The following is a 23,465-nucleotide window of genomic DNA, read 5'->3' on the forward strand; positions in this document are numbered from 1 at the left end:
ATCCTACATTTTGGGTTCATATCAGAACAGTTATAGAAGGGAAATCCTCCAATGGGTACACTAGTTCTGGTGACTGGCTCATTTTGGAGCGATTTCCTTTCACTTCCTGTTTTTAGCTACAGGACAGGAAGTGAAGGAAAATCTCCCCAAAGTGAAAGACGGCAAAAAAACAAACAAAAAAACTGATGATGATCAAAACCTCCCTTACTCTATCCAAAATGAAAAAAAAAACACTTCTGCCTTTAGTTACACTTTAATGGATTCCTCAACACTGAAGACCTAAAGAAAACGAGAGACTTAAAATTCAGCACATATCACATATTGGACAATTACCTGTAATAAATGATCATTCCACAGGATGGCACTAACATTTAGACTTATCTTCTCCCTGGGGGGTTGGGCCTCGGGGTCAATACTCCCCACTTTCACCAGGTTGAAGCTGCCGTTGATGATCTGGATGTTAATGATATCATATGATGCCGGGAGGTCCCCCTCAGAATTAAATTTCATCACCTCCCCAGACTTTGTGTGGAAATTGGTTTTCTTGAGGAAACGGAGCACCTGAAGTATTTTTGAACACCAAATAATAGGAGCTTCAGCTTTGTGTTGACAGTTAAAGAATATGTAAACGTTCATTTTTTTTTTAAACAAACATTTCATTCTTATCTCGTCTGTGCAGTTGGTTTTGCACAGAGTGGCCCCGATCCTCCTCTTCTGGGGTCCCTCAGCGGTGCTCCTGGCTCCTCCTCTTCTCGAGTGCCTCATCAGAGAAGCACTCTCCCTCGGGGCACCCGTGCAGGAGCGCTCCCGTGTCCTGCTGCTGCGTCCATTGACACAGGCTCCGCCCCACGTCATTGGATTTGATTGATAGCAGCGGGAGCCAAAGGCTGCTCTGCTATCAGTCTATCCACTGAGGACCCGAGACACCGGCTGGTTTGCTCGTCCCTGTTGCAGAAACGCTCAGGCTAGTAAAAGGGGGGCTCTGGGGGGTTGGTGCACTACAAGAAGTTTTTCACCTCAATGCATAGAATGCATTGAGGTGGAAAAACTGCAAGGTTTTACAACCCCTTTAAGAATAGTTATACATGGTATCAGTCTGAATTTATTATTCCATATATTATTATATATGGTGTTAGTATGGATGTATTATGAAAAATAATCATACTAAAACGTGGTTTCTCAACCAGGGTTCCATGAAACCCTAGGGTTCTTCCAGAAGTTGCTGGGGGTTCTTTGAGCAATGAGCAATTTGTGCCTCTCAGATAAGTTCCCACTGTAACCATTGATCTTTTTTGAATCTGTAAGGGAGAAATTCTTCCCACTGACCATAAATGTAAAGAGCATTCTTCCCACTGACCATCACACTAATGTTTTATGAGTTGCAGATGTAGTAATTGTTAGCAGGGGTTCCCTGAGACTGAAAGTTATTTCAAGGGTTCCTCTGTGTTGAGAAGGTTGAGAAAGACTGTACTAAAATGTCAACTCCACTAAAGGTTAGAATTTTTTTACTATTCAAAGTAAAACTATTCATTTACTAAAAATATCTGATAATAGTAGAGAACTATTGCAAAGTATTAAAATATTTAAAGAGCAACTCTTTTTTTTTGGCCATTGTTGTGCTGCCAAGTCACCAAGAGGTGTGTCCCATATTTTGCCGACAACCATCCAACAAGGCAATATTGTCTATAGGATTTAAGGATTTGCCCCCTTAATGTTCATGAGTACAATGTCCATTGCTAGTATATGCCCTCCCTCTGAGAGCCATCTGCCAACAGTTTGCACGGCTGGTGACTCTCAATACCAGTTGTAACTGAAAGCTCAGGTCTCCACTGACAATTAGGAACCAACTGGAGTGATTCCCTAATCATGTGCTCATTATGTCAGCTATATTCACATGTAGGGTGGATATATCATTGAGAAAATAAGAGCCTTCAGCCTGCAGACAACTACTGCCACTGTTTGAGCCACAGTAGTAACTGCAATGCCTCTTTTTAATACTGTAATTCTCAGGAACAATTACTGTATATTACAAGAATGGAAATGAATACAAAAATATACTGTATATATAATTTGATATGTCTGTAAAAATATAAACTTTTACTTAGATAGGTAAATGAGTCCTAAAGTCATTGTCACATTAACCAACATACAAACACTGTTAAACTTGGCCAAAGCATCAATTATCTTTGATCAGGAAAAAGATAAACGATTAAACACATTTTTTACATTTTTTGAGCTTTTTAATTTCACATAAATCTTTCCTGTTGCTTTTTACTTATTGACTTTCTTACTTTTTTATTAATAAAGAGATACAAACCACTGTTATGTCATCACAAACCAATAATATGTAGAACCTAGACAATAATCATGGACTGACCATAGCAGCTCCTGTACAAGCAGACTGGAGAATAGTGAAGTATAATTGTATTGAAATTCCCAGCAGGGCAATAAATCAACCCCTCTATACCCAGCACCAAACCTGCCTTGACCTTGACTTCCTGGTTATAATCGGTGTGTTGGGAATAGTCAAGAATTATAGCACAACCAGTAAGAACAGTATTGTTTTGGGGAGCCATATGTCAGAAGACCCATGGATACCTTCTTGTTTAGAGAAAAATGTTAGGCTGTTTATTTTTAAAGCAGGCCTCTCATATACCTGAAGAATTTAAATTGAGCATATAATCCAAAAAATACATAAGCAGAGCCTACGTACAGCAAAGATTGCATATCAAAGGAGATCAGTAGATTCAAATGGAGAGGAAGATGAAGTGATATACAATTTTTTATTCCTATAAGAGTCTTGTTTTCCTACCTTCCAAGCCTCTCTATTGGTTTTTAATGTGATAGGAGGGGCCAAGCCCAGCTTTTACAGCAAAAGTGTATGGGAATGACACAATAGGCACAGTCTTTGTAAGCACTGATAATCTCTGTTACAGAGAAAGTAGACATGATCTAACAAAGTGAAAATGTCATGGATGGAATTTTCTTCCTATTGTCTCTATTACCTCAAACACTCACCTGTTTCAGCAATCCAGCGCCATGTCTCCCCTCTGGCACTGTTCACGCAGAGAGCTGGTGACATGGCCAATCAGAAGACAGCTCTCCTGATTGGTGTAGGCTCATATGCCTAAGCCAAGCTCATATGTCTTCAGTGTTTCTGCTTCCAGTTTTCCCTAGGTTTCCAGTGTCTCCAGTGATCCCTGTGCACTTCAGTGACCCCAAGGCATCTATACCTCCAGTGACACTTACGCACTCCGGTGACCCCAGCAGTTCCTGTCACCCCGGAGCTCATGTGCCCTCTATGGATCTCCAGTCTCCCCTGTGCTTCAGTATCTCCAGTGACTCCTGTATGATCTGTGACCTCAGCATTTCCAGTCACCACTGTGCTCATGTGTCTCCAGTGACCCCTGTGCACTCTAGTAACCCCAGCATCTCCAGTCACCCCTGTGCTCCAGTACATCCAGTGACTCCTGTGTCTCCTTTGACCCAAGTGTCTCCATTGACCCATTGCCCCGTTGTCTCCAGTTAATCCTGTGTCTCAGGTGATCCCAGCATCTCATGTGTCACCCTGTGACTCCTGAGCTTGTAGCGCTACCTAGTGACTCCAGAGCATTCTGCTTTATCCAGTGACTTCACTATGACCCTTGTGTACTTTAGTGACCTCAGCATCTTCAGTCACTCCTTGTGCTCATGTGTCTCCAGCAACCCCTGTGCACTCTAGTGACTCCAGCATCTCCAGTCACCCCTATGCTCCAGTGTCTCCAGTGACTCCTACGTCACCTTTGATCCAAGTGTCTCCATTGACCCATTGCCCCTTTGTCTTTAGTGAATTCTGTGTCCTATGTGTTTCCTGCATCTCATATGTCATCCTGTGACTCCTGAGCTTATAGTGTCACTCAGTGACTCCAGAGAATCCTGCATCACCCAGAGATCTCACAGGACCCTGTAAAATCCATCATTCTGTGTCACCCAATCACTCCAGATCATTCTGCCTTACACAGTACCTCTAGAGCATCCAGTGTCATCCTGTGACTCCGGTGTGCTCTGAGCTCCACCTTGACACCTGTGTCTCTACGCAACCTCAAATACACTCCTGGAATGTGTCTCTTTCTCTAAGTGGATACGAACTCCTGTCCTTTACATTACCATATCACCAGATACTGGGTGGTGGTAGAGCTACAGTATCTTTTTCATGTTTAGTTCAGTTGTTGCATGATATATTCTTTTTTGTCTGTTTTCTGTATAAGGTATGGTACATTGTAGAGCACTTTTTTGGTAATACAAAAATGTACTGATGGATAGAGATGTGGGTGGGATGCAAGAAGGGTAAGAGTTTTCTTTTTGCAGAAAGTGACCAGTCGGAAAAGAAAATAGTCTTACATGCTACCGAAGTTCTTTTGGCTTGTGTCTAGTGCATTTGAAGCAATTTGTTATCTCAGCATCCAGGAACTATATTGTTCTGGTAAGAAACTGTTGTTACCTGTCTGAAAGGTCCATAGTCTTAAGCAGTATAGACTTACAGAGACCAGCAACAGTAGTAAATATCTACACTACCACGTCTGCTGTCTTTGTTTGGTCATTAGTAAGGATTTTGCTAGTCGTAATTACATAGAGAAATTAATTGATCATTGGCTTCTTATTTGCCACTTTAGTAGGGGCTGTTTGGTTTTGAGTAATTACGATTGGTGTTGCTGGATAAATAGATAGGGAAGCAATTCTTTAAAGAGCAGAGCATGGCCTCCTCCTTAGATAAAACACAAGTAGACATCTACTCTAAGAAAGATGTACATAGATGAGCACAGGGCATAACATGCTGGCCAATCTGAAAGCAAGCCAGTCTGAACCTTGACTTGACTTCCAAGTTGTCTTAGTCAAGTTGTCCAAGAGCCTTAATAGCCATGATCCCCTTACTTCCACACTCCCAGTCTTCTATTGCTGTAATCAAGATACAATTATTTCTATTGAACAATTACAGATTTTAGGTCCTTATTAACACATGTGTAGCACCCTGGAGTTTAGGCAGGGTTGCTCCTAGATTTACCTGTCAGGAGTAGCTACCTTGGATAATTATTAGGGATCAATTGATTTCTCCCTAAGTTTGGCGTTGTTGCACTTTTCTCTTCTGCCACTAGGTGGCCGGGTACCAAGAAGGGCAATGCAAGGTCAGATTATGGGTATATGGGGTATCTCAGCAAATGGGCAGGGGTTTTCTTGAATCCCTTGGCCTGCTGGGAGGTCCTATATATTTGGGTGGAGTCAGGTTATCAGTGTTCTGTGCCACCTGGACGGCTGTCTGGGTGGACATGTGTTGTATTGCCTGGGCTACTAGGCTGGAGATTGGGCCTATCCCGGGCACATCTGGCTGCTAGGCTGTCTGAGGTCCTATCCAGAAGCAAGAGAGCAGCGCAGGGTTGGATTGCGGCTTGCAGTCCAACCAGAATTGACGGTTCTGCCTGCCAGAAAACCTGTGGTCAGAGGTAGAAGGAAAGCTGTTGCCACTAAGGGACCAACCCCCTTATTACCAGGGACCACAGTGAGCAGTTGAAGCAAGAACCAGAGCAGTATTTTCACTAACCGGGGACGGTGAAGAATCAGGAAACTTCAAAGGGTATCAAGCCAGGGACCCAGCCAGCGGAGGTGACGCTTGCAAAGCAGCCTTATGTGTCAAGCCAGGGACCGAGCAGGCCAGTGGGGTGAAGCTTGAGAGGTATCTCGAGTGCCAAGCTAGGGACCCAGCAGGGAAGTGGGGGTGATGCTTGAGGAAGATACTACCGTGAAGATTGGAGGAGCTCAAGGGATTCAGTGGCAGTGAATCATCAAGTCTAGTGAGAGAGACTGGGAGCTCAGTGGTCTGAAGAAGTACAAGAGGAGATTGTAGTGGAAGTGAAGGAACCGTTAGACTTTTGTGTTAGAAACTGGTAAAGACTGTTGCCATAGGAGAAAGTGCTCCTCCACTTGCAGATGTGGCATCTTGCTGGATGCCTTTCCCTGCATGGCTGTCCTTCTGTTAAAGTCTCGGAGTCTGCCAATTAATATTGCAACTACCTAAGGGTGTCCTGGCCCTAACCCTCTCTCCCAAAGTTCTGTTAAGAGAAATAAAATCTCTTTTGCATCCAGGAAGTGTCTGGCGCCCAATGAATCTACTTGCATTGGACCCAACATGCCACACAACCCGCCATATACAGAAGGATGTCAGCTATCTCTGGCCCTGGAGGTTCTTATTAGACTGAAGGAGGCCTGGGACCTTGCTACACATGTTAAAGAAGCAGGGGAAAAAACAAAACAGTGATTGGAAGCCCTTGCATTATTATTTAAATTGAGTAAGAAAGCAGTGTAAAGTGGAGGCTTATGTCATTAAAGTAACTGGACAGGAAAGGCCATAGAAAGAGTAACACATTGACATACTAGACACACGAAATGAGCTTCACAAGGCAGTAGTTATTCCTGTTAAATTTCAGCAGAAAAAAAAGCACTCTCACTTTTCTCTTCAAGATTGCAAACTGCTGAAAGTGAGTTTATGCTTTTGCTATTTATCAGTTTGCTCTATATAAATGATCATGAATACAGATCACAATCTAAGTATTTAGATTTCATACATCATTTGTCACACACCTTTTTGGGCTGAGCATCATTAATATTTGAGCATACTCCATGATTGAAATAACCCTCCGATGTAGTTGGACAGCCAAGCAGTGAATGCAGAGTGTGTGTATAGGCATATACTGCCAAGTAGGCATGATAAGTCAAGCTGAGATCATTTGTCTCAAATAATTGAGCAATCTCACTTCTGAACCCTTCCTCACCAGTGCAGGTCACGTCTTCCTTTAAAATGGGAGCATTTGACCTCTCGCTATCTGGATTTTCAACAGGCCAGTAGCAGCTGAAAGCTTTCTCCCAGAACAGTCTAATAAATGGATATGTTGTGTTTGCATTTGGGTGAAGGTTTAGGAGGAACTTCTCAAATCCTGGTAAAGGAGCAGCACTGGGAACCAGCCCAATTGTCCCATTTAGAACTTTCCAGGCTTTCTTAGAGAAAAGTCCAGGGGTGATTATGAAGGAAGCTGAAGAGATGAAAATTTTCCCAGTGACTTCTTCATCAAACATGGCATCTAGCAGGGCCTTCACGTGGACCTCTTGGCTATGAAGAACAATCACATTAACAGAGCTTCTTTTAATGATATCCACCACTCTCTTGATCTTCTGGGTTGAATAACTCAGATGGATTTTCTCCAGAAAACCAATGCAGCCTCCATTTCTCTCTATCCCAGCTCGTATAACCTGGGCACCCTGCTGCCCAACATCATTGTCCACCACCAGCATGCCAACCCAAGTCCAACCAAACCGACCAACCAGCTGGATGAGAGCAATGTTCTGAAAGAGGTTGCTGGGCATGGTGCGGAAAAAGGACGGAAAATTAATTTTATTGCTCAGAGCTGACAGGGTTGCCCCATGACTGATCTGTGAAGGGAATGACATAAATATCATTGCTTAGGACTGATTTAAACATAAGGATAAATGTAACAAATAATCATCATTTTAAACATGTGGAGCTTTCATTTTCATTTAGGTGTTAGGAATTATTGCAGGGTCATTTTTAAATGAGATCTTTACATTATGGCATACTTTATGTGCTATAAATGCATAAAATATGTGTGGTTATCTGTGCACCAAGGATGCAGTCATCATCCTTGATCTACCAATAAATCAATTACAGGTTAAGCGAAATATAGAGTTTGTTGTTATCATAAAAGTCTATTGACAGATGATACCTATAGATTTGCATTAGGAATTATAGGAGGTTTTCAATGATTTAGTATGAGTCTTATATAACTGAAGAGATAAGTACATAGTTGCCAACAGTCCTGAAACGCTGGGACATTCCTGAAAATCTGACCAATGTTCCGTTCAGAGCTTGTCCAGAATCCTGAAAATTTAGCTCTTTCACGGATAACTCTGAGACATGCCGGTTAACTGTATTGAAAACGGTCGAATCAAAATAGAGACACACTCACAGTCATAGAGATCCCTCCCCCTACTTCCTCCTTCTATAGAAAGTCAGGTGCTGCCTGCCTGTTTGCAGATTGGTCAGTCTGAGTGAGGCGACGTGGGTACCCGAGGGTCATCTATCATGTCATCTCCATCCTGCACACAGTCATCTACCATGTCATCTTCATTCTTTAAAAAGTTGATATGGGGTGAAGGTTCACACTTCGTTCTGCACTGTACATTTCCTATTTACCATTACCACATTCTGCACTGTGTAAGTCATCTCAGACTCTATTTAACTACACCCTCTTTAAGCCACACCCAATATTTAGTGTAATTAGCCATGCCCACTTTTCACCTTTATATTTATCTTGCTTATTGTAGAACCACACCCATAATAAATGAATGCCCTGCCCCTAATTAAAGCAATGATCTGCCTACAGTGGCTTTCTGGGACACAGAAAAAAAGGTGTCCCTAAAAAGCATTTTGGAAATATGTAAGTGTAGCACCCTCTAGTTAGGTAGGTGCTAGAGTGATGATTTTTTTTCTGGAGAGTAGGAAAATGTAGGCAGGCTTAGCTGGTGGCTAGGTCTGTTTGTTTTCATTCTGGGCTGGGAGTGGCTTAGGGCAGGGCTGGGTGACTCACAGGTAGCAGCACTGTCACCTCCCTCTTCTTTCTAGAAGGTACTAGAAAGAGAGGAGGAGCTGCCTTGGGTATTCTAAGGAGCCTTGACCAATCCCCAACTTGGATTGGTAGGGGGCAGGCCTCTTTAAATTCCCAGGGTTAGCCCAGCTGGGGAGGAGTTGTTGGGTGGAAGATCTGGAGTGAGAGAGTGTGATGGCTGTCGGGGCCCACGGAGAGCTCCCCAGTCTGGGGGGGGGGGGGGGGGGACCCTGGGCCGGGGCTCAGGTGCATCCAGGAGAAGAGACAAGATCCTGGAAGGAGAGGCACATGAGATAGCAAGGAGAGGACAGTAGGAGAGAACACTACTAAGAGACTCCAGGGAGGACAACTGGTCACAGCCAGGAGGGCTGGTGAGTGGAACAAAGTCGGGAGGACTGGAGCGGCGCACTCCTGAGAGAACTGGGAGATTGCAGTTTGAGATGGGTGCAGAACCAGAAGAGTGGACTGAGGAAAGGGCAGTGGAAAAGGGTCATTGCAGCCAGGCTGACTGGCAGGACCTGAAGAGAGTTATCTAGGATTGGTAGCTGAATAGAGGACAGTTAGCATCTGAACTGTTTCTACACCCCCAGGCCCGAGGTCCCTGCCCGCAGAAGGCAGTTCACTGAGGCCTGGCTGAGATAGTGTCAGGCCTAATCAAGCGGTGCTAGCTAGTCTAGAGGAGTAACAGTCTGCAGCAAGGGAAGTGCTGGAGGAGTATCAGTCTGCAGGAAGTGAAGTGCTGGAGGAGTAACGTTATGCAGCAAGTGAAGTGCTGGAGGAGTGAAGGATAAAAGATCTTAAGCAAGAGTTTGTGCTGGAGAGAAAATTGGAGTGTATATACTGGAGTGTATATAGAAGTCCCAAGCAAGTTGCACTGAATGTTCCTTGGCATCCCATAATTTCACATTTCCCATCCAAGTTCAATGGCCTCAATAAAATACAAAAAAAACAAAGCTTATGGACTGTTCTATGTCTCTGAGTGTCTGTGAGATGGATGCCGAGCTGGGCAGGGTGACAGGTAAACCACTACATTCAGCAACCCCTACAGGGGCATGGCTACATAAGTACAAACTACATATAGAAATAAGACATTGTAACACATGTGACAGTGCAGAAGGGTTGCTCTGGACTGGGGTCTGGACTACCCATATGTCCCCTCCCAGATAATGGACATTGTGGAGACCTCACGGGGAGAGTGGGAGCATATCTGGGATTTTCTGCAAATCCCCAAACCCCTGCGGGTGCCAGAAAGTGAAGCCTGGGCTCAATTTGTGGACATTAGTGAGGAGTGGAAATCGGGCGTGCTATCTACAGGGATCGAGTCCTGGTTGTAAAGGTGGGTCAGCCTACCAGGAGCCATTCGGTCTCTATCAGAGAGGAAAGGATAGAAGGAGGAGATTGCTGGATCCCTGCTTCTATGTGTGAGGAGGACTGCTGTGCTGTACAGTCACCATGGAAGTAGGCACATGGACTGCAGGGAAGTGGCAGAGTTGTATGTGTTTCCTTTCTGACTTTTGCAGGAACAGACTATGCCTGCCACCCAGTGTGCCTGATAAAGAGACTGTCCAGTCATGGACACTTTGGGTGCACTGTTCTTGCTCACCTCTTTGGAGCCTGTTTGTCTGGGGAGGGGCCCCTCCTGTCAGGAGCCAAAGAAGGACTGTTCTCAAGTGTAATATATAGGTTTTGTTGTGGTTGTTCTGTTTTTTAGATTCTGATAGAACAAAACAAGCAGACATATATATATATATATATATGTGTGTGTGTTACATATTTTCTTTGCTGGAAGTATCATAACCCCCTTTCAGTGGAGATTTGTATAGTGTATAGGTAGAATGTAAGTGCAGGATGTACGACTTATGTTTTCTCTTAGGATCATAAGGGATAGGACGGCTGTCCGTCCACATCGTTTCAGAGGACAAGAATGCTGCGAGCAGAGTATTTTTCCTGCGGGAGAAATGCTCTGGCTCAGAAATGTTCTATGTGTTTAGCTGCAGGGACCTGTAGCTAGGAGTGTTATGGGGCGTACACACGGTCGGATTTTTCAGCTACAAAAGTCCGACAGCCTGTCCGACAGACTTTCGACGGACTTTCGACAGACTTGCGGCGGACTTTCTAACGAACAGACTTGCCTACACACGATCACACAAAAGTCCGTCGAATTCTTACGTGATGACGTACACCGGACTAAAATAAGGAAGTTGATAGCCAGTAGCCAATAGCTGCCCTAGCGTGGGTTTTTGTCCGTCGGACTAGCATACAGACGAGCGGATTTTTCGACCGGACTCGAGTCCGTCGGAAAGATTTGAAGCATGTTTCAAATCTAAAGTCCGTCGGATTTGAGGCTGAAAAAGTCAGTTGAAAGTCCGGAGAAGCCCACACACGATCGGATTACCAGCCAGCTTTAGTCCGTCAGCGTCCGTTGGACTTTTGTAGACGAAAAGTCCGACCGTGTATACGCGGCATAAGTTGTGATGTAGAGTGTAAATACCTACTGTGACATTGGGGAATATCTAGCTCAGTGGTAGATGCCTTTTCAGTGAGTTTCACAGCAAACAGGAACTTTAGTGTAAGGGCGTGGTAGCCCACTTTTATTAAAAGGAACAAAATAAAGGAAAGTTCACACATGCACTTGGATGCCCACACAGGGGTTCTTCTCCCAAAAACAATAACAAATGAAGAAATGCCAAGCCACCTGGCTCTCTTCAGTAGTACTGCCACTTCGGCTTTACGCTTCAGCCCTCTTTGCCATATAACAGGGTTCCTGTACAACTACTGTACCTCTTTTCAGCTTCCTTGCTGTTCAGGCTTTCATCTGTATCCTTAGATGCACACAGCGTCTATCTAGAAAGCAGCCCCTCACTGCTCTGATCCTCAGACTTGGTTCTCTGGCTTTCACTAGTGCACACCTGCACTCTCTGGACTCCTGGAGACCTCCTGTCTCTTTGGGTGGAGCTTCATACTGTATGGCCAATCACAGCCTTTCGGCGCTCACTCGCCCCTCCCACTCCATCTTCTCTTCCCCACCTGGTAAGACCAATCACAGCGCCTGCTGTAGCGCTCACCGTCTCCACCTATGTCACTTCCTGTTGACATATTCTGAGACACTTCCCACGGCCTTCTGCGCACACACATTGCGCAATGCGCAGCACCAGGTTGTTCCTCCTCATTATCACTCCTACTGCATGTTTACACTATCAGCTAGTTTAAGACATTCTGCCACACTTAGCCCTGCCAGTTTTTTTCTGTTTTTCCATTCTTGATCGTTTCCCCACTTCCGGTTCATCCTCCAACCCGGAAGTGACGTGTGGAACGCAAGCTTGGAACGCACGCCGGTCGGCCATTTTGGCCAATACCGGAAGTGCTGTCTTTTCAATGTGGAGCCGCTTTTCATGATAATTGAAGCACCCCTTATATATATATGAGTGTGGCTACAGTGGGGGTAACCCCCCAGATGACGCCTTTTTAGGACGAAATGCGTCGGGCAGGACCCCATTGTCGCCACTTTTTCTCAGCGCTGTATTATCCTGTGGACTTATACGTGAGTGTATTTCCTTATAGCCTTCATTAAACTTTTTATGCGGATTTACACTATGTGGCCCTTTTTTCTTTCTTCTCTGTTCAATATCTATACCCAATGAATGTTGGTTTGAGGGAACCACCCACGGAATACCTCACCCCCTCCACCCTGGGACTTATAGAACCATCCATATCCCTTGAATTCCACACATCTTCCAGGATCCGGACACCAGTTGGAGGAATCAAGCAGTCTGTGACACCACAGATATCCACAGCTTTCTACCACCCAAGCCTTATCTGACCCAGTTTGGCGTATGCCCTGCCGGGTCCACCACATCTGGTAAGCCTTCATTTCTCTCGGTGATAGTAAGCTGGTCTGCCTGTTTTGGGATACTGGATTTATATAAATTGTTTATCTAAAGGACTAAAACACTGTTATTTATTGTTTGACCATAAACTTTTATAACGGGTCTTCTCAGCCATATATGGGTCTATCCATTGGTGATCTCTTTCACTGTATACCTACCCACCCATATGTGATAAGGTTTTAGCGCTACACTCTTTGTCGTTTTTTGCATATATACTTTGTTGGTTGTGTGAGCTGCTTTTTCTTTTCTTATGAGCAGCGCAGGATTATTTTTGTATATATTGGTCACGTTTGTTTTGATAACACATTCTGCTGCAGCCCAGTCCATTTGATAATACAATGGATGTCTTTGACTACAGGGCCTCTCGTACCGTTAATACGGACGGAGTCTTTGTCGTCACTAGTCATGATACCGAAATAGGCGGTTTATTCATGAGGCTTAAAAACATCATGACCTCTGAATTGCACCTGCAATGGGACATGGTCTTTTTGGAACAATATGTCTCAGAACATATGGTTCCCAGAAGCCTCAGGTGGGATGTACATCCCCCCCAAGGAGAACCAGATGTAGAATCCTGGTACAAATACTTTAATGAGGCAGGGATTAATCTTCTTGGTGTCCTCATATCCAAGAAACACCATAAATTAACCTTGTTAGATGGCGAGATCAAGGAGATTAAGGATAAACTTCTAACCCATAAGAATTCCTCAGAGTACTCTGTTCTTTCCTCCAACCTTCAAAAACATCTTGAAAAGGAGGATAAGGAACAGAGGAACAAAAAACAAAAAAAGTATTCCAGAGATGTAGGGGACTATAGAACGGGGAACGTTTTCGGGTGGCAGAAGTTGCACTCCGTGAACCCCAATGATGCCTCATCGGCACCCCCCGTTCCTTGCCCTCCTGGCACGTCCACAGCTAGAACAGCTGACATAGGGGCACAACCCCTAGGTACCCCTACTCATATGGTGAGGAATGGTAATCTAAGATACGAATTGCCATCCCGCACCAACAGATATTCCCATGACCCCCACACTTAGTATAAAATCCATGGAGGTAGGGGTCAAAGTAGAGGGAAACAAGGTGGTAGAGGTCAACGGGGCCGGGGAAGGTATCCCCCTGAATCTCACTTAGGACCACGAGAGGCCTCCCAAACCCGACTAGGGTCACACATGGATACTTACCATCAGAATCCCTACTACTATGATCAACCACCCCTGACTACCCAAAACAGGTTTTTACCCCTTAGAAACACCTGGGAGGATGACTTTAGAGATGAGTATGACTATAACCCTGGATCGAGACACGAACAGTCGTTTCAAGATTACCCTCCCTCTAACACCAATCCACGCCATGCGCAGGTTTTTCACGAGGTCCAAAGGCCCAGAAAAAGGGGTCCCGACCCAAGAGAGGTACAAGGGGAGGTTGGAGAATGCAAAAGAGGAAAACGAAGGAGAACTTGAAGGGCCAGGGTGTTTTTAATTTAAGTGCCAAGCCATTGACCAAGGAGGAGCTGTCCGTACTTGATAAGAGACTTAAATTTGCCCCCCCTAAGAAGCTTGACAGGTTCGGCACTTTTATAGATGTTCATAAATATATTCGGAAATTACATATCCAACGTTACCTCACTTCCAACCCCGTTAGAAAGGAGAGGTGCGCAACAGCAGGTACAGTTCATTCGGGCCTGTCAAACCCCTCACTATTCACCCCACCAGTCCCCATGGCACCGGCCATCAGTTTGTTCAGGGACTTAGTTCTTAAAGATTTATCCAAACTTCCGGATAAACGCACATTCCACCACTCCTTGTCCAACACTGGCTTGAAGTCCCTATGTTCACAGAAAGATCTCGTGATCCGTCCAGCGGACAAGGGTGGTGGTATTGTGGTCTTAGACAAGAAAGACTACATAACTGAAATGTACAGGATTCTTAACGAACCTGACACATACAAAATACTACCCAGCAATCCCACTAATCGTTTTAAAAGAGAACTGTCTGCCATTGTCAAGAAGGGCTATGACCAGGGAATTCTAAATAGAAAAGAGAGAGAGTTTTTAGTGCCCTTGGCACCCAGAGTTCCAACTATATATTACCTACCAAAGGTACACAAAAACCCAGTTCAACCCCCGGGCCGGCCTATCGTGAGTGGCATTGATTCTGTCACCTCACGTATAGGCCGGTACATTGATTTTTATTTACAGCCTCTGGTCAGGCGCATGCCCTCCTACCTGAAGGACACAGGGGCTACCATACGCACGCTTGAGGGTTTGGGTCTGCAGGGTGACCATATCATTGCCACAGCTGATGTGGCCTCCCTGTATACCTGCATACCCCAAGACAAGGGCTTAGAGGCTGTCCGGTACTTCCTTGAGAGGGAGCCTACTATTGCACCTTTTCAGTGCTCTTTTATTATGGAACTTTTAGAGTTCGCTACTAAGCGAAGTTATTTCTGGTTTGACCTGCAGTACTACCATCAGCTGCGTGGCGTGGCTATGGGGGCTAAATTTGCCCCCAGCCTCGCCAATCTATTCATGGCCAAGTGGGAGGAGGATGTCGTCTATGCCAATAGGGATCCTTCCCTAATTTTGTGGGCGCGTTACATCGACGACATCCTCCTCCTATGGAAAGGTAGTGCCGAATCGTTGGATTTATTTTTCCAACGTTTGAACACCAATGATCGCGGCATCTCCCTGACTTATACAACCAGTAAACAAAAAATTAACTTCTTGGATCTAGAGATTGAAATTCGTGACGGTCTCTTTCACTTCCAGACCCACTTCAAAACCACGGACCGGAACAGTTTTATCCCCCCAGATAGTTGTCATCACCGGTCCTGGTTAGATTCAGTACCGAAAAGCCAATTTCTTAGACTTCGAAGAAATTGTTCCAGCACTGAAGCCTTTAAAACACAATCTGCCCTCTTGAAGGCGAAATTGGTAGATAAGAACTATGACTCCCAACTTGTTGATCGAGAGTTTCAGCGTGCCCTAGAAACCAATAGGGAGTCTCTCCTTGTTGAGAAGCCTAAGAAAGAACGGTCCCTTTTTACTGCCTTCTCCAATCAACATAAACAGGTTAAAGCTATTATGTCCAGACATTGGGACATTCTTAAGAATGACCGGGTTTTGAACACTATCTTACCCGACAGGGCGAAAGTCATCTTCAGGGGTGCGCCCACCTTGCGAAGCAAAATTGCCCCGAATATCATTGACCCCCCTGTACACCAACCCCTTTTTCATGAAATGGAAGGGTTCTACTCTTGCAGAAAATGCATAGTATGTCGGCATAATTCTGGTATAGGAAGGAAGACTACATCCTTTATTTCAACAGTTACACAGAAACGATACTCCATCAAGCGCTTCTGTACTTGTACCACCAGTCACATCGTCTACTTAATTACATGCCATCTTCTCTTCCCCACCTGGTAAGACCAATCACAGCGCCTGCTGTAGCGCTCACCGTCTCCACCTATGTCACTTCCTGTTGACATATTCTGAGACACTTCCCACGGCCTTCTGCGCACACACATTGCGCAATGCGCAGCACCAGGTTGTTCCTCCTCATTATCACTCTTACTGCATGTTTACACTATCAGCTAGTTTAAGACATTCTGCCACACTTAGCCCTGCCAGTTTTTTTCTGTTTTTCCATTCTTGATCGTTTCCCCACTTCCGGTTCATCCTCCAACCCGGAAGTGACGTGTGGAACGCAAGCTTGGAACGCACGCCGGTCGGCCATTTTGGCCAATACCGGAAGTGCTGTCTTTTCAATGTGGAGCCGCTTTTCATGATAATTGAAGCACCCCTTATATATATGAGTGTGGCTACAGTGGGGGTAACCCCCCAGATGACGCCTTTTTAGGACGAAACGCGCCGGGCAGGACCCCATTGTCGCCACTTTTTCTCAGCGCTGTATTATCCTGTGGACTTATACGTGAGTGTATTTCCTTATAGCCTTCATTAAACTTTTTATGCGGATTTACACTATGTGGCCCTTTTTTCTTTCTTCTCTGTTCAATATCTATACCCAATGAATGTTGGTTTGAGGGAACCACCCACGGAATACCTCACCCCCTCCACCCTGGGACTTATAGAACCATCCATATCCCTTGAATTCCACACATCTTCCAGGATCCGGACACCAGTTGGAGGAATCAAGCAGTCTGTGACACCACAGATATCCACAGCTTTCTACCACCCAAGCCTTATCTGACCCAGTTTGGCGTATGCCCTGCCGGGTCCACCACATCTGGTAAGCCTTCATTTCTCTTGGTGGTAGTAAGCTGGTCTGCCTGTTTTGGGATACTGGATTTATATAAATTGTTTATCTAAAAGGACTAAAACACTGTTATTTATTGTTTGACCATAAACTTTTATAACGGGTCTTCTCAGCCATATATGGGTCTCTCCATTGGTGATCTCTTTCACTGTATACCTACCCACCCATATGTGATAAGGTTTTAGCGCTACACTCTTTGTCGTTTTTTGCATATATACTTTGTTGGTTGTGTGAGCTGCTTTTTCTTTTCTTATGAGCAGCGCAGGATTATTTTTGTATATATTGATGACATACACCGGACTAAAATAGGGAAGTTGATAGCCAGTAGCCAATAGCTGCCCTAGCGTGGGTTTTTGTCCGTCGGACTAGCATACAGACGAGCGGATTTTTCGACCGGACTCGAGTCCGTCGGAAAGATTTGAAGCATGTTTCAAATCTAAAGTCCGTCGGATTTGAGGCTGAAAAAGTCCGTTGAAAGTCCGGAGAAGCCCACACACGATCGGATTACCAGCCAGCTTTAGTCCGTCAGCGTCCGTTGGACTTTTGTAGACGAAAAGTCCGACCGTGTATACGCGGCATAAGTTGTGATGTAGAGTGTAAATACCTACTGTGACATTGGGGAATATCTAGCTCAGTGGTAGATGCCTTTTCAGTGAGTTTCACAGCAAACAGGAACTTTAGTGTAAGGGCGTGGTAGCCCACTTTTATTAAAAGGAACAAAATAAAGGAAAGTTCACACATGCACTTGGATGCCCACACAGGGGTTCTTCTCCCAAAAACAATAACAAATGAAGAAATGCCAAGCCACCTGGCTCTCTTCAGTAGTACTGCCACTTCGGCTTTACGCTTCAGCCCTCTTTGCCATATAACAGGGTTCCTGTACAACTACTGTACCTCTTTTCAGCTTCCTTGCTGTTCAGGCTTTCATCTGTATCCTTAGATGCACACAGCGTCTATCTAGAAAGCAGCCCCTCACTGCTCTGATCCTCAGACTTGGTTCTCTGGCTTTCACTAGTGCACACCTGCACTTTCTGGACTCCTGGAGACCTCCTGTCTCTTTGGGTGGAGCCCAGAACCCTAATCCTGATTCTGCTATAAGCCCAGGATCCACCTGCTCAATCAACCAGCCAGACTCCTGGCTGTTCCCAAAACCCGGTCCCGGGATTGGAGATTCCATCCCACCCATAACGCTATGGAATCTCCGGGCACCAGGTCTCCAAATGGATTTTACAAACTTTGGAGGAAGCTGATAAAACAGATTCCTCCACATGAAATATCCCTGGAGCCCCTCAACCTGCCCATTTGAGAACCCTGGGCAACAATTACTAGGACAGGGAACTGTACTGTCACATATCCCTCCCCCTTGTTTCGAACCAGAGGGCAAAACACATAATTTACTACAGCTTACGGAAGTCAAACCCTGTCAAACCTCACTTCTCCTAAAGGGGAACTCAACCCACCACTTCCATTGGTGTCTCTCTCTTTGCTCCCCTGTCAATCTGCTATGGGTTTTGAGACCTTCCCAACTCTTCTTCTGGGTGCATTTCCATAAGGACTTTCTTTCCAACCCTTTCCACGCTTCAAATTTCCTGGTTTCCCAAAATCTCTCTGCGCTACTGTTCTGAGACTGTAGGAGGCTCATTTCTATGGTGTTTATAACGGGACCCCTCCTCTTATTTCTGGTACCTGACTCAGCAGTCACTAATTGTTTACCAGGTTTACCTGTACCTTTGGACACTACATCATCATGTACCATTAACACATTACTTGGTTCATCATTGAAAGACATATTCAAACCAACATTACACCTCTCAATGTTGCACATGTCACCAATGCCTTTTTTTTCCCAGCATTTGCTAGGGCAGAGTCTGCAGAGGGCACACATACCAGAGGGCCGCCATCACCCACGGGAACCTCACAGGACATCACCTCCCCTGGGTTCAGCCACTCTGCAGGCAACTGTCCTACCACTTGACCTGTTCGGATGCCATCTGTATTTTTATCCACCTGAACAGGCAAGCTGTCATCTGATCCACATACTCTACAATTTTTACTGCACTCCTTATCCATTCCCCTGTCTCGGGGACCTTATTAGGTTTGTCACCTAAACCAAACCTTGGACTGGGGACCCCAGTCTCCTTAACCACCTTCGTTTGAGCCCCGGTCAGGATCTCTGCTGCTTTCAGGTCCACACTTGGCCCTTCCATCTCATGTGGTTTTTCCACTGGTGCAGTATACACGCCCTTCACTGACAACTGACCAGCACCACCCTGGACCATAGCAGCAGAAATGCTTCCCATCTGGCTGTTGGGAGGAGAAACCACAGACATTTTAGACTTATTTTTCATTTCTCCAAAGCCTCTCTCAAACATTATTTCTTCTGGACGTAATCCAGCAGCATACGCAGTGGCAACTTTTAACAAAAGTAACAAATTCAGGAATAAACCATTCCTGTCCTGTTCTTCTTTGTTCTGTACAGCCTGCCATTCAGTGCTCCACCTAGTGGTACTCCGCAGTACCAGACCGTCATAGGAGACACATTAGTATAGATTGGCTGTACATCCCAAAGTTCAAGCATCTCTTTTAATGCTTTGGTTATAAACCAGACCCTTGACTCCAGACCTAAGTCCTTCCTGGGGACTTTCATGACACTGGGGATGCAGAAAGACTCACTTGCTGAGACTTGAAAAGTTGCAACGGTTAACGGAACCTCCTCCCAGCTGGAGGTAAACACAGCCTGGTGCTCCACCAGAGCGCTGCTAGGTGCTGGACTCATACCAAACTTCTCAGGCTCAGCGTCAGTGAACTGCTCCAGAACATTACCAGTGACAAGTCACTTTGACACGTCACTTTGACACTCCAGGTCAACCTCAGTTTCGTGGGTCACGGACAATGTCTCTGCTGTGCGCTCGCCCTTATTTGGTTCCTCCTGCTCACGAGGGTTAACCTCTGCAGCAGCCACCGCGCCCTCAGGTACAAGCTGTTCTGCAGTCCCTCCTGCTGGCACAGCAGAAACTTTGTCCACCTTATTTTTGTGCATAAAAGCCTTATCTATCAGGGAGATTAGATTTTTACCCCAACTATCCCAATCTATTGTATGTGCGCTCCCTTCAGCGGTACTCCACAGAACCGATCCATCTGCCCAAGGAGACACATAAGAACAGACTGGCTTAGCTGCAGACTCATTTACACCAGTCATTGTAAATCATGTCAGACTGTGGTGACACAGGTTTTAACACAGCAGGTTGCAATACACCATATTCACCACCTTGCTCGGCTGACGCTTCATAAACCTCACACACCTTTGCATTTTTTCACAGGTTGTGTTAACCCACCATTTACCTGCAAATTTTTAGTACTAGCAGCTTATACTAACACATTACCATTACACGGTACAGTTCCACTCTGTCCCACCAGAGTGACATCGCAGTTGTCCAGGGCAACCTCCGACTCCAATACATGAAGTTCCCTGGAGATTTCTGGGGACAACTGTGCTATCTTACCACCCGTTGCTACAGGCAACGGCCCATTTGTGATAACTTTTGCTCTGAAAGAACCTGGGGTTTTCCCAACAGCAACAAACTTTTCATTACCAGTAACACTTATAGCATTTTTAGCTCTTGCAGACTGTCCTAGCCCACTGCCAACTTGAGACTGACAGTCATTAGACACAACACTTTTAGTCATCAACACAGGTTTTGTTTGGACTTTAACCCCTGCATTCCCACTGGGTAGGGAAAAGTCATTCTCAAGCACACATTCAGTGGCCCCACTAACCGAGGTCACTCTCACATCATCATGGACAGTCTCGTAACCAGTCCTTTTATACATGAAATCAGCAGATCCAGCCATGATTTCATTAAAGACAGTCTTACCCACCGCAGTAGTTGGGGTCACCATCCTCATTTGAGTACGTTGTCTTATGAACCAGTCCTCTGCTGCACTTTTACTGGCCAACTCCCCCTGGTGGCCAGGTATGAAACTACAGCCAGCATCTCCCACTGTTTAGCACCCCCTGCAGCCACAACAGGAAACTCCTTGTTGCTAGGGGTGACTGCAAACATATTTGCACAGGAATCTGGGCCTGCAGGCAAAACCTTTTGCTCAGCAACATTATCTCCAGCCGTATTCCATAACCTAGGGCAAGAAAATATGCCATGCCCCAGCTGGCCACATTCCAGGCATGGTACTGGACGATTTTTTTTCCAAAGCGCTTCTCTCCTGGTGATTCCCAGCTGGCTGGAACGGACAGGCCTCTTTGTGGGGACGCTGAGACAAATCTCCACTGCAGCTCCTCCTTTCAGGCACAACTTTCACTCTCGTTGCCATGGGAGACCGCACTCTCCCAGCAGAACTTTGCTGGCTCTCTCCAAAATGCTGTATCAGCTCCTCCTTAAGCCATGTGCCATGATCATTATTAGACATAGCCCATGGTACACAGACAACCCGACTGGCTTCCTCTGCGTTGCTATGGGCAACCACTCTCGGTCTCAGCCTTTGATCAGCCTCTCTTCTGACACATAACACAGGCTTCCCTCCGCTGGACCCTGTTTCAAGCTGTGTCACTTTCACACTTTTCGCAACAGCTGCTGGTTTAACTGCAGCAGCGTTGCCAGGGGCAACAACACCCATCTCCCAGGTATGGACATCCGGCAGCTCTCTCTTTATATATAAGGTTGACTTGCCTTCCACTTTAGCTTGGTCCATTCCTGCCAGGTGCCGCTTGCACCAATCCACGGCAGATTCAAACGCTGGTGGACTCTCCATACCATCAGTCATCTGTGCACTCATTGCACCAGTGTTGCTAGGGACAACCTCAGCCCTTTTTCTCCTTGGTAAACTCTGATCAGGCATGTATGGGGCTCGGTCGGGCGGTAACAACCCCTCCAGCCACAGAGCTCTGACTCTCATTTCAGCAAACCTTGCTTCTTTTTGGAGCTTTGATTGCCCCATACTCAGTCACTCCAGAACAACTTTGCACAGTGCAGGCAAAATTAAGCACTGTCTGTCTCTTTAAAGCAAGTTGCTTTTCTCAGCTGCACACACAGATTTGTGCTGTCTCATGCACACAAACACAGTTCATATAAAACAGATGAACTTACTTTTTTCAGGGATCTCCAGTTCTGCCCGCATTCGAACACCACTTGTGACATTGGGGATTATCTAGCTCAGTGGTAGATGCCTTTTCAGTGAGTTTCACAGCGAACAGGAAAACTTTAGTTTAAGGGCGTGGTAGCCCACTTTTATTAAAAGGAACAAAATAAAGGAAAGTTCATACATGCACTTGGATGCCCACACAGGGGTTCTTCTCCCAAAAACAATAACAAACGAAGAAATGCCAAGCCACCTGGCTCTCTTCAATAGTACTGCCACTTCGGCTTTACGCTTCAGCCCTCTTGGCCATATAACAGGGTTTCTGTACAACTACTGTACCTCTTTTAGCTTCCTTGCTGTTCAGGCCTTCCACTTCAGGCTTTCATCTGTCTCCTTAGATGCACACAGCATCTATCTAGAAAGCAGCCCCTCACTGCCCTGATCCTCCGACTTGGGTCTCTGGCTTTCACTAGTGCACATCTGGACTCCTGGAGACCTCCTGTCTCTCTGGGTGGAGCCCAGAACCCTAATCCTGATTCTGCTATAAGCCCAGGACCCACCTGCTCAATCAACCGGCCAGACACCTGGCTGTTCCCAAAACCCGCTCCCAGGATTGGAGATTCTGTCCCACCCATAACGCTATGGAATCTCCAAGCACCAGGTCCCAAAATGGATTTTACAAACTTTGGAGGAAACTGATAAAACAGATACCTACACATTAAATACCCCTGGAGACCCTCAACCTGCCTATTTGAGAACCTGGGCGACAATTCCTAGGACAAGGGACTGTACTGTCACACTACTAAAAGTTTATATACCTATTTTTGTACGTAATTTATTTGTACAGTTCCCTTCCCCATCCAACTTAATTCATGGGATGCCCTTGCTCCTGTGCCCAGGAGCCATTTTTCAATGTTTCCTCCACTGGGGACCAGCTGTATTCTGGTGGGGGGTGAGTGTAGCACCCTCTACCTTAGATAGGTAGGTAGGTTGCTAGAGTAATGGGTTTTTTTTGTTGCAGCCAGTGCAGGTAAATTTAGGCAGGCCTAGCTGTGAGTTAGGCCTGTTTGTTTTTTGATCTGGGGGCTGGGGAGTAGTTTAGTGTAGCAGAAGGTGACTGACATGTATTTCATCTCTCTAGTGCCTCCTTTGTTTCCAGAGGGTTCTGGAAAAGAGGTAGGGCAGAGGGCTGGAGTGACATGGCGTGTATTTGGGAGCCCTGACCAATCCCCAACTAGGGATTGCCCCCTGCCAATCCTAGTTGGGGTTTGGTTACAATTGTGGTGAGCAGAAAAGCACTTCAAAATGCACAATTGGTGAAACCTTCAGGTGGATGAACTACAAAAAAGATGAAGACCTTTTGCCAGTCATGAACAAGGGACTGGGGCTGCAGTGAGCACAGGAAAGCCAACACTGAACAGATGAAAATTGGGAAATTGTAGCCTGATCTATATAGATTCTCAATCTATGCCAAGGCACACAGATGACTGGCAAGTCAATGAATCTAAATCCAATAGAAGACCTTTGTGATGTGGTAGAATGGAAGATTTACAACCTGA

At 45.6% G+C, this 23,465-nt stretch overlaps 1 protein-coding gene across 5 annotated transcripts in view; it reads right to left on the reverse strand.

The window, feature by feature from the left end:
- The window catches only part of LOC141139009 (extracellular calcium-sensing receptor-like), a 75,620-nt gene extending 53,590 nt beyond the window's left edge, over window positions 1-22,030 (reverse strand). For 3 of the 5 annotated variants that reach the window (XM_073624783.1, XM_073624778.1, XM_073624782.1), the window contains exons 1-3: window positions 21,915-22,030; window positions 6,613-7,458; window positions 334-561 (exon numbers count right to left, since the gene is read on the reverse strand). In XM_073624783.1, coding sequence (XP_073480884.1) covers window positions 334-561; window positions 6,613-7,458; window positions 21,915-21,965 — 1,125 coding nt within the window. In that variant the 5' untranslated portion in view covers window positions 21,966-22,030. Of the gene's footprint in view, window positions 1-333; window positions 562-6,612; window positions 7,459-20,691; window positions 21,793-21,914 lie in introns of those variants that run through there. The other 2 variants (XM_073624779.1, XM_073624781.1) reach the window with 2 other exon arrangements.
- Window positions 22,031-23,465: the final 1,435 nt, after the last annotated feature.

The sequence above is a fragment of the Aquarana catesbeiana genome, linkage group LG04, assembly GCF_042186555.1.
Source record: "Aquarana catesbeiana isolate 2022-GZ linkage group LG04, ASM4218655v1, whole genome shotgun sequence".
Taxonomy (NCBI): domain Eukaryota; kingdom Metazoa; phylum Chordata; class Amphibia; order Anura; family Ranidae; genus Aquarana; species Aquarana catesbeiana.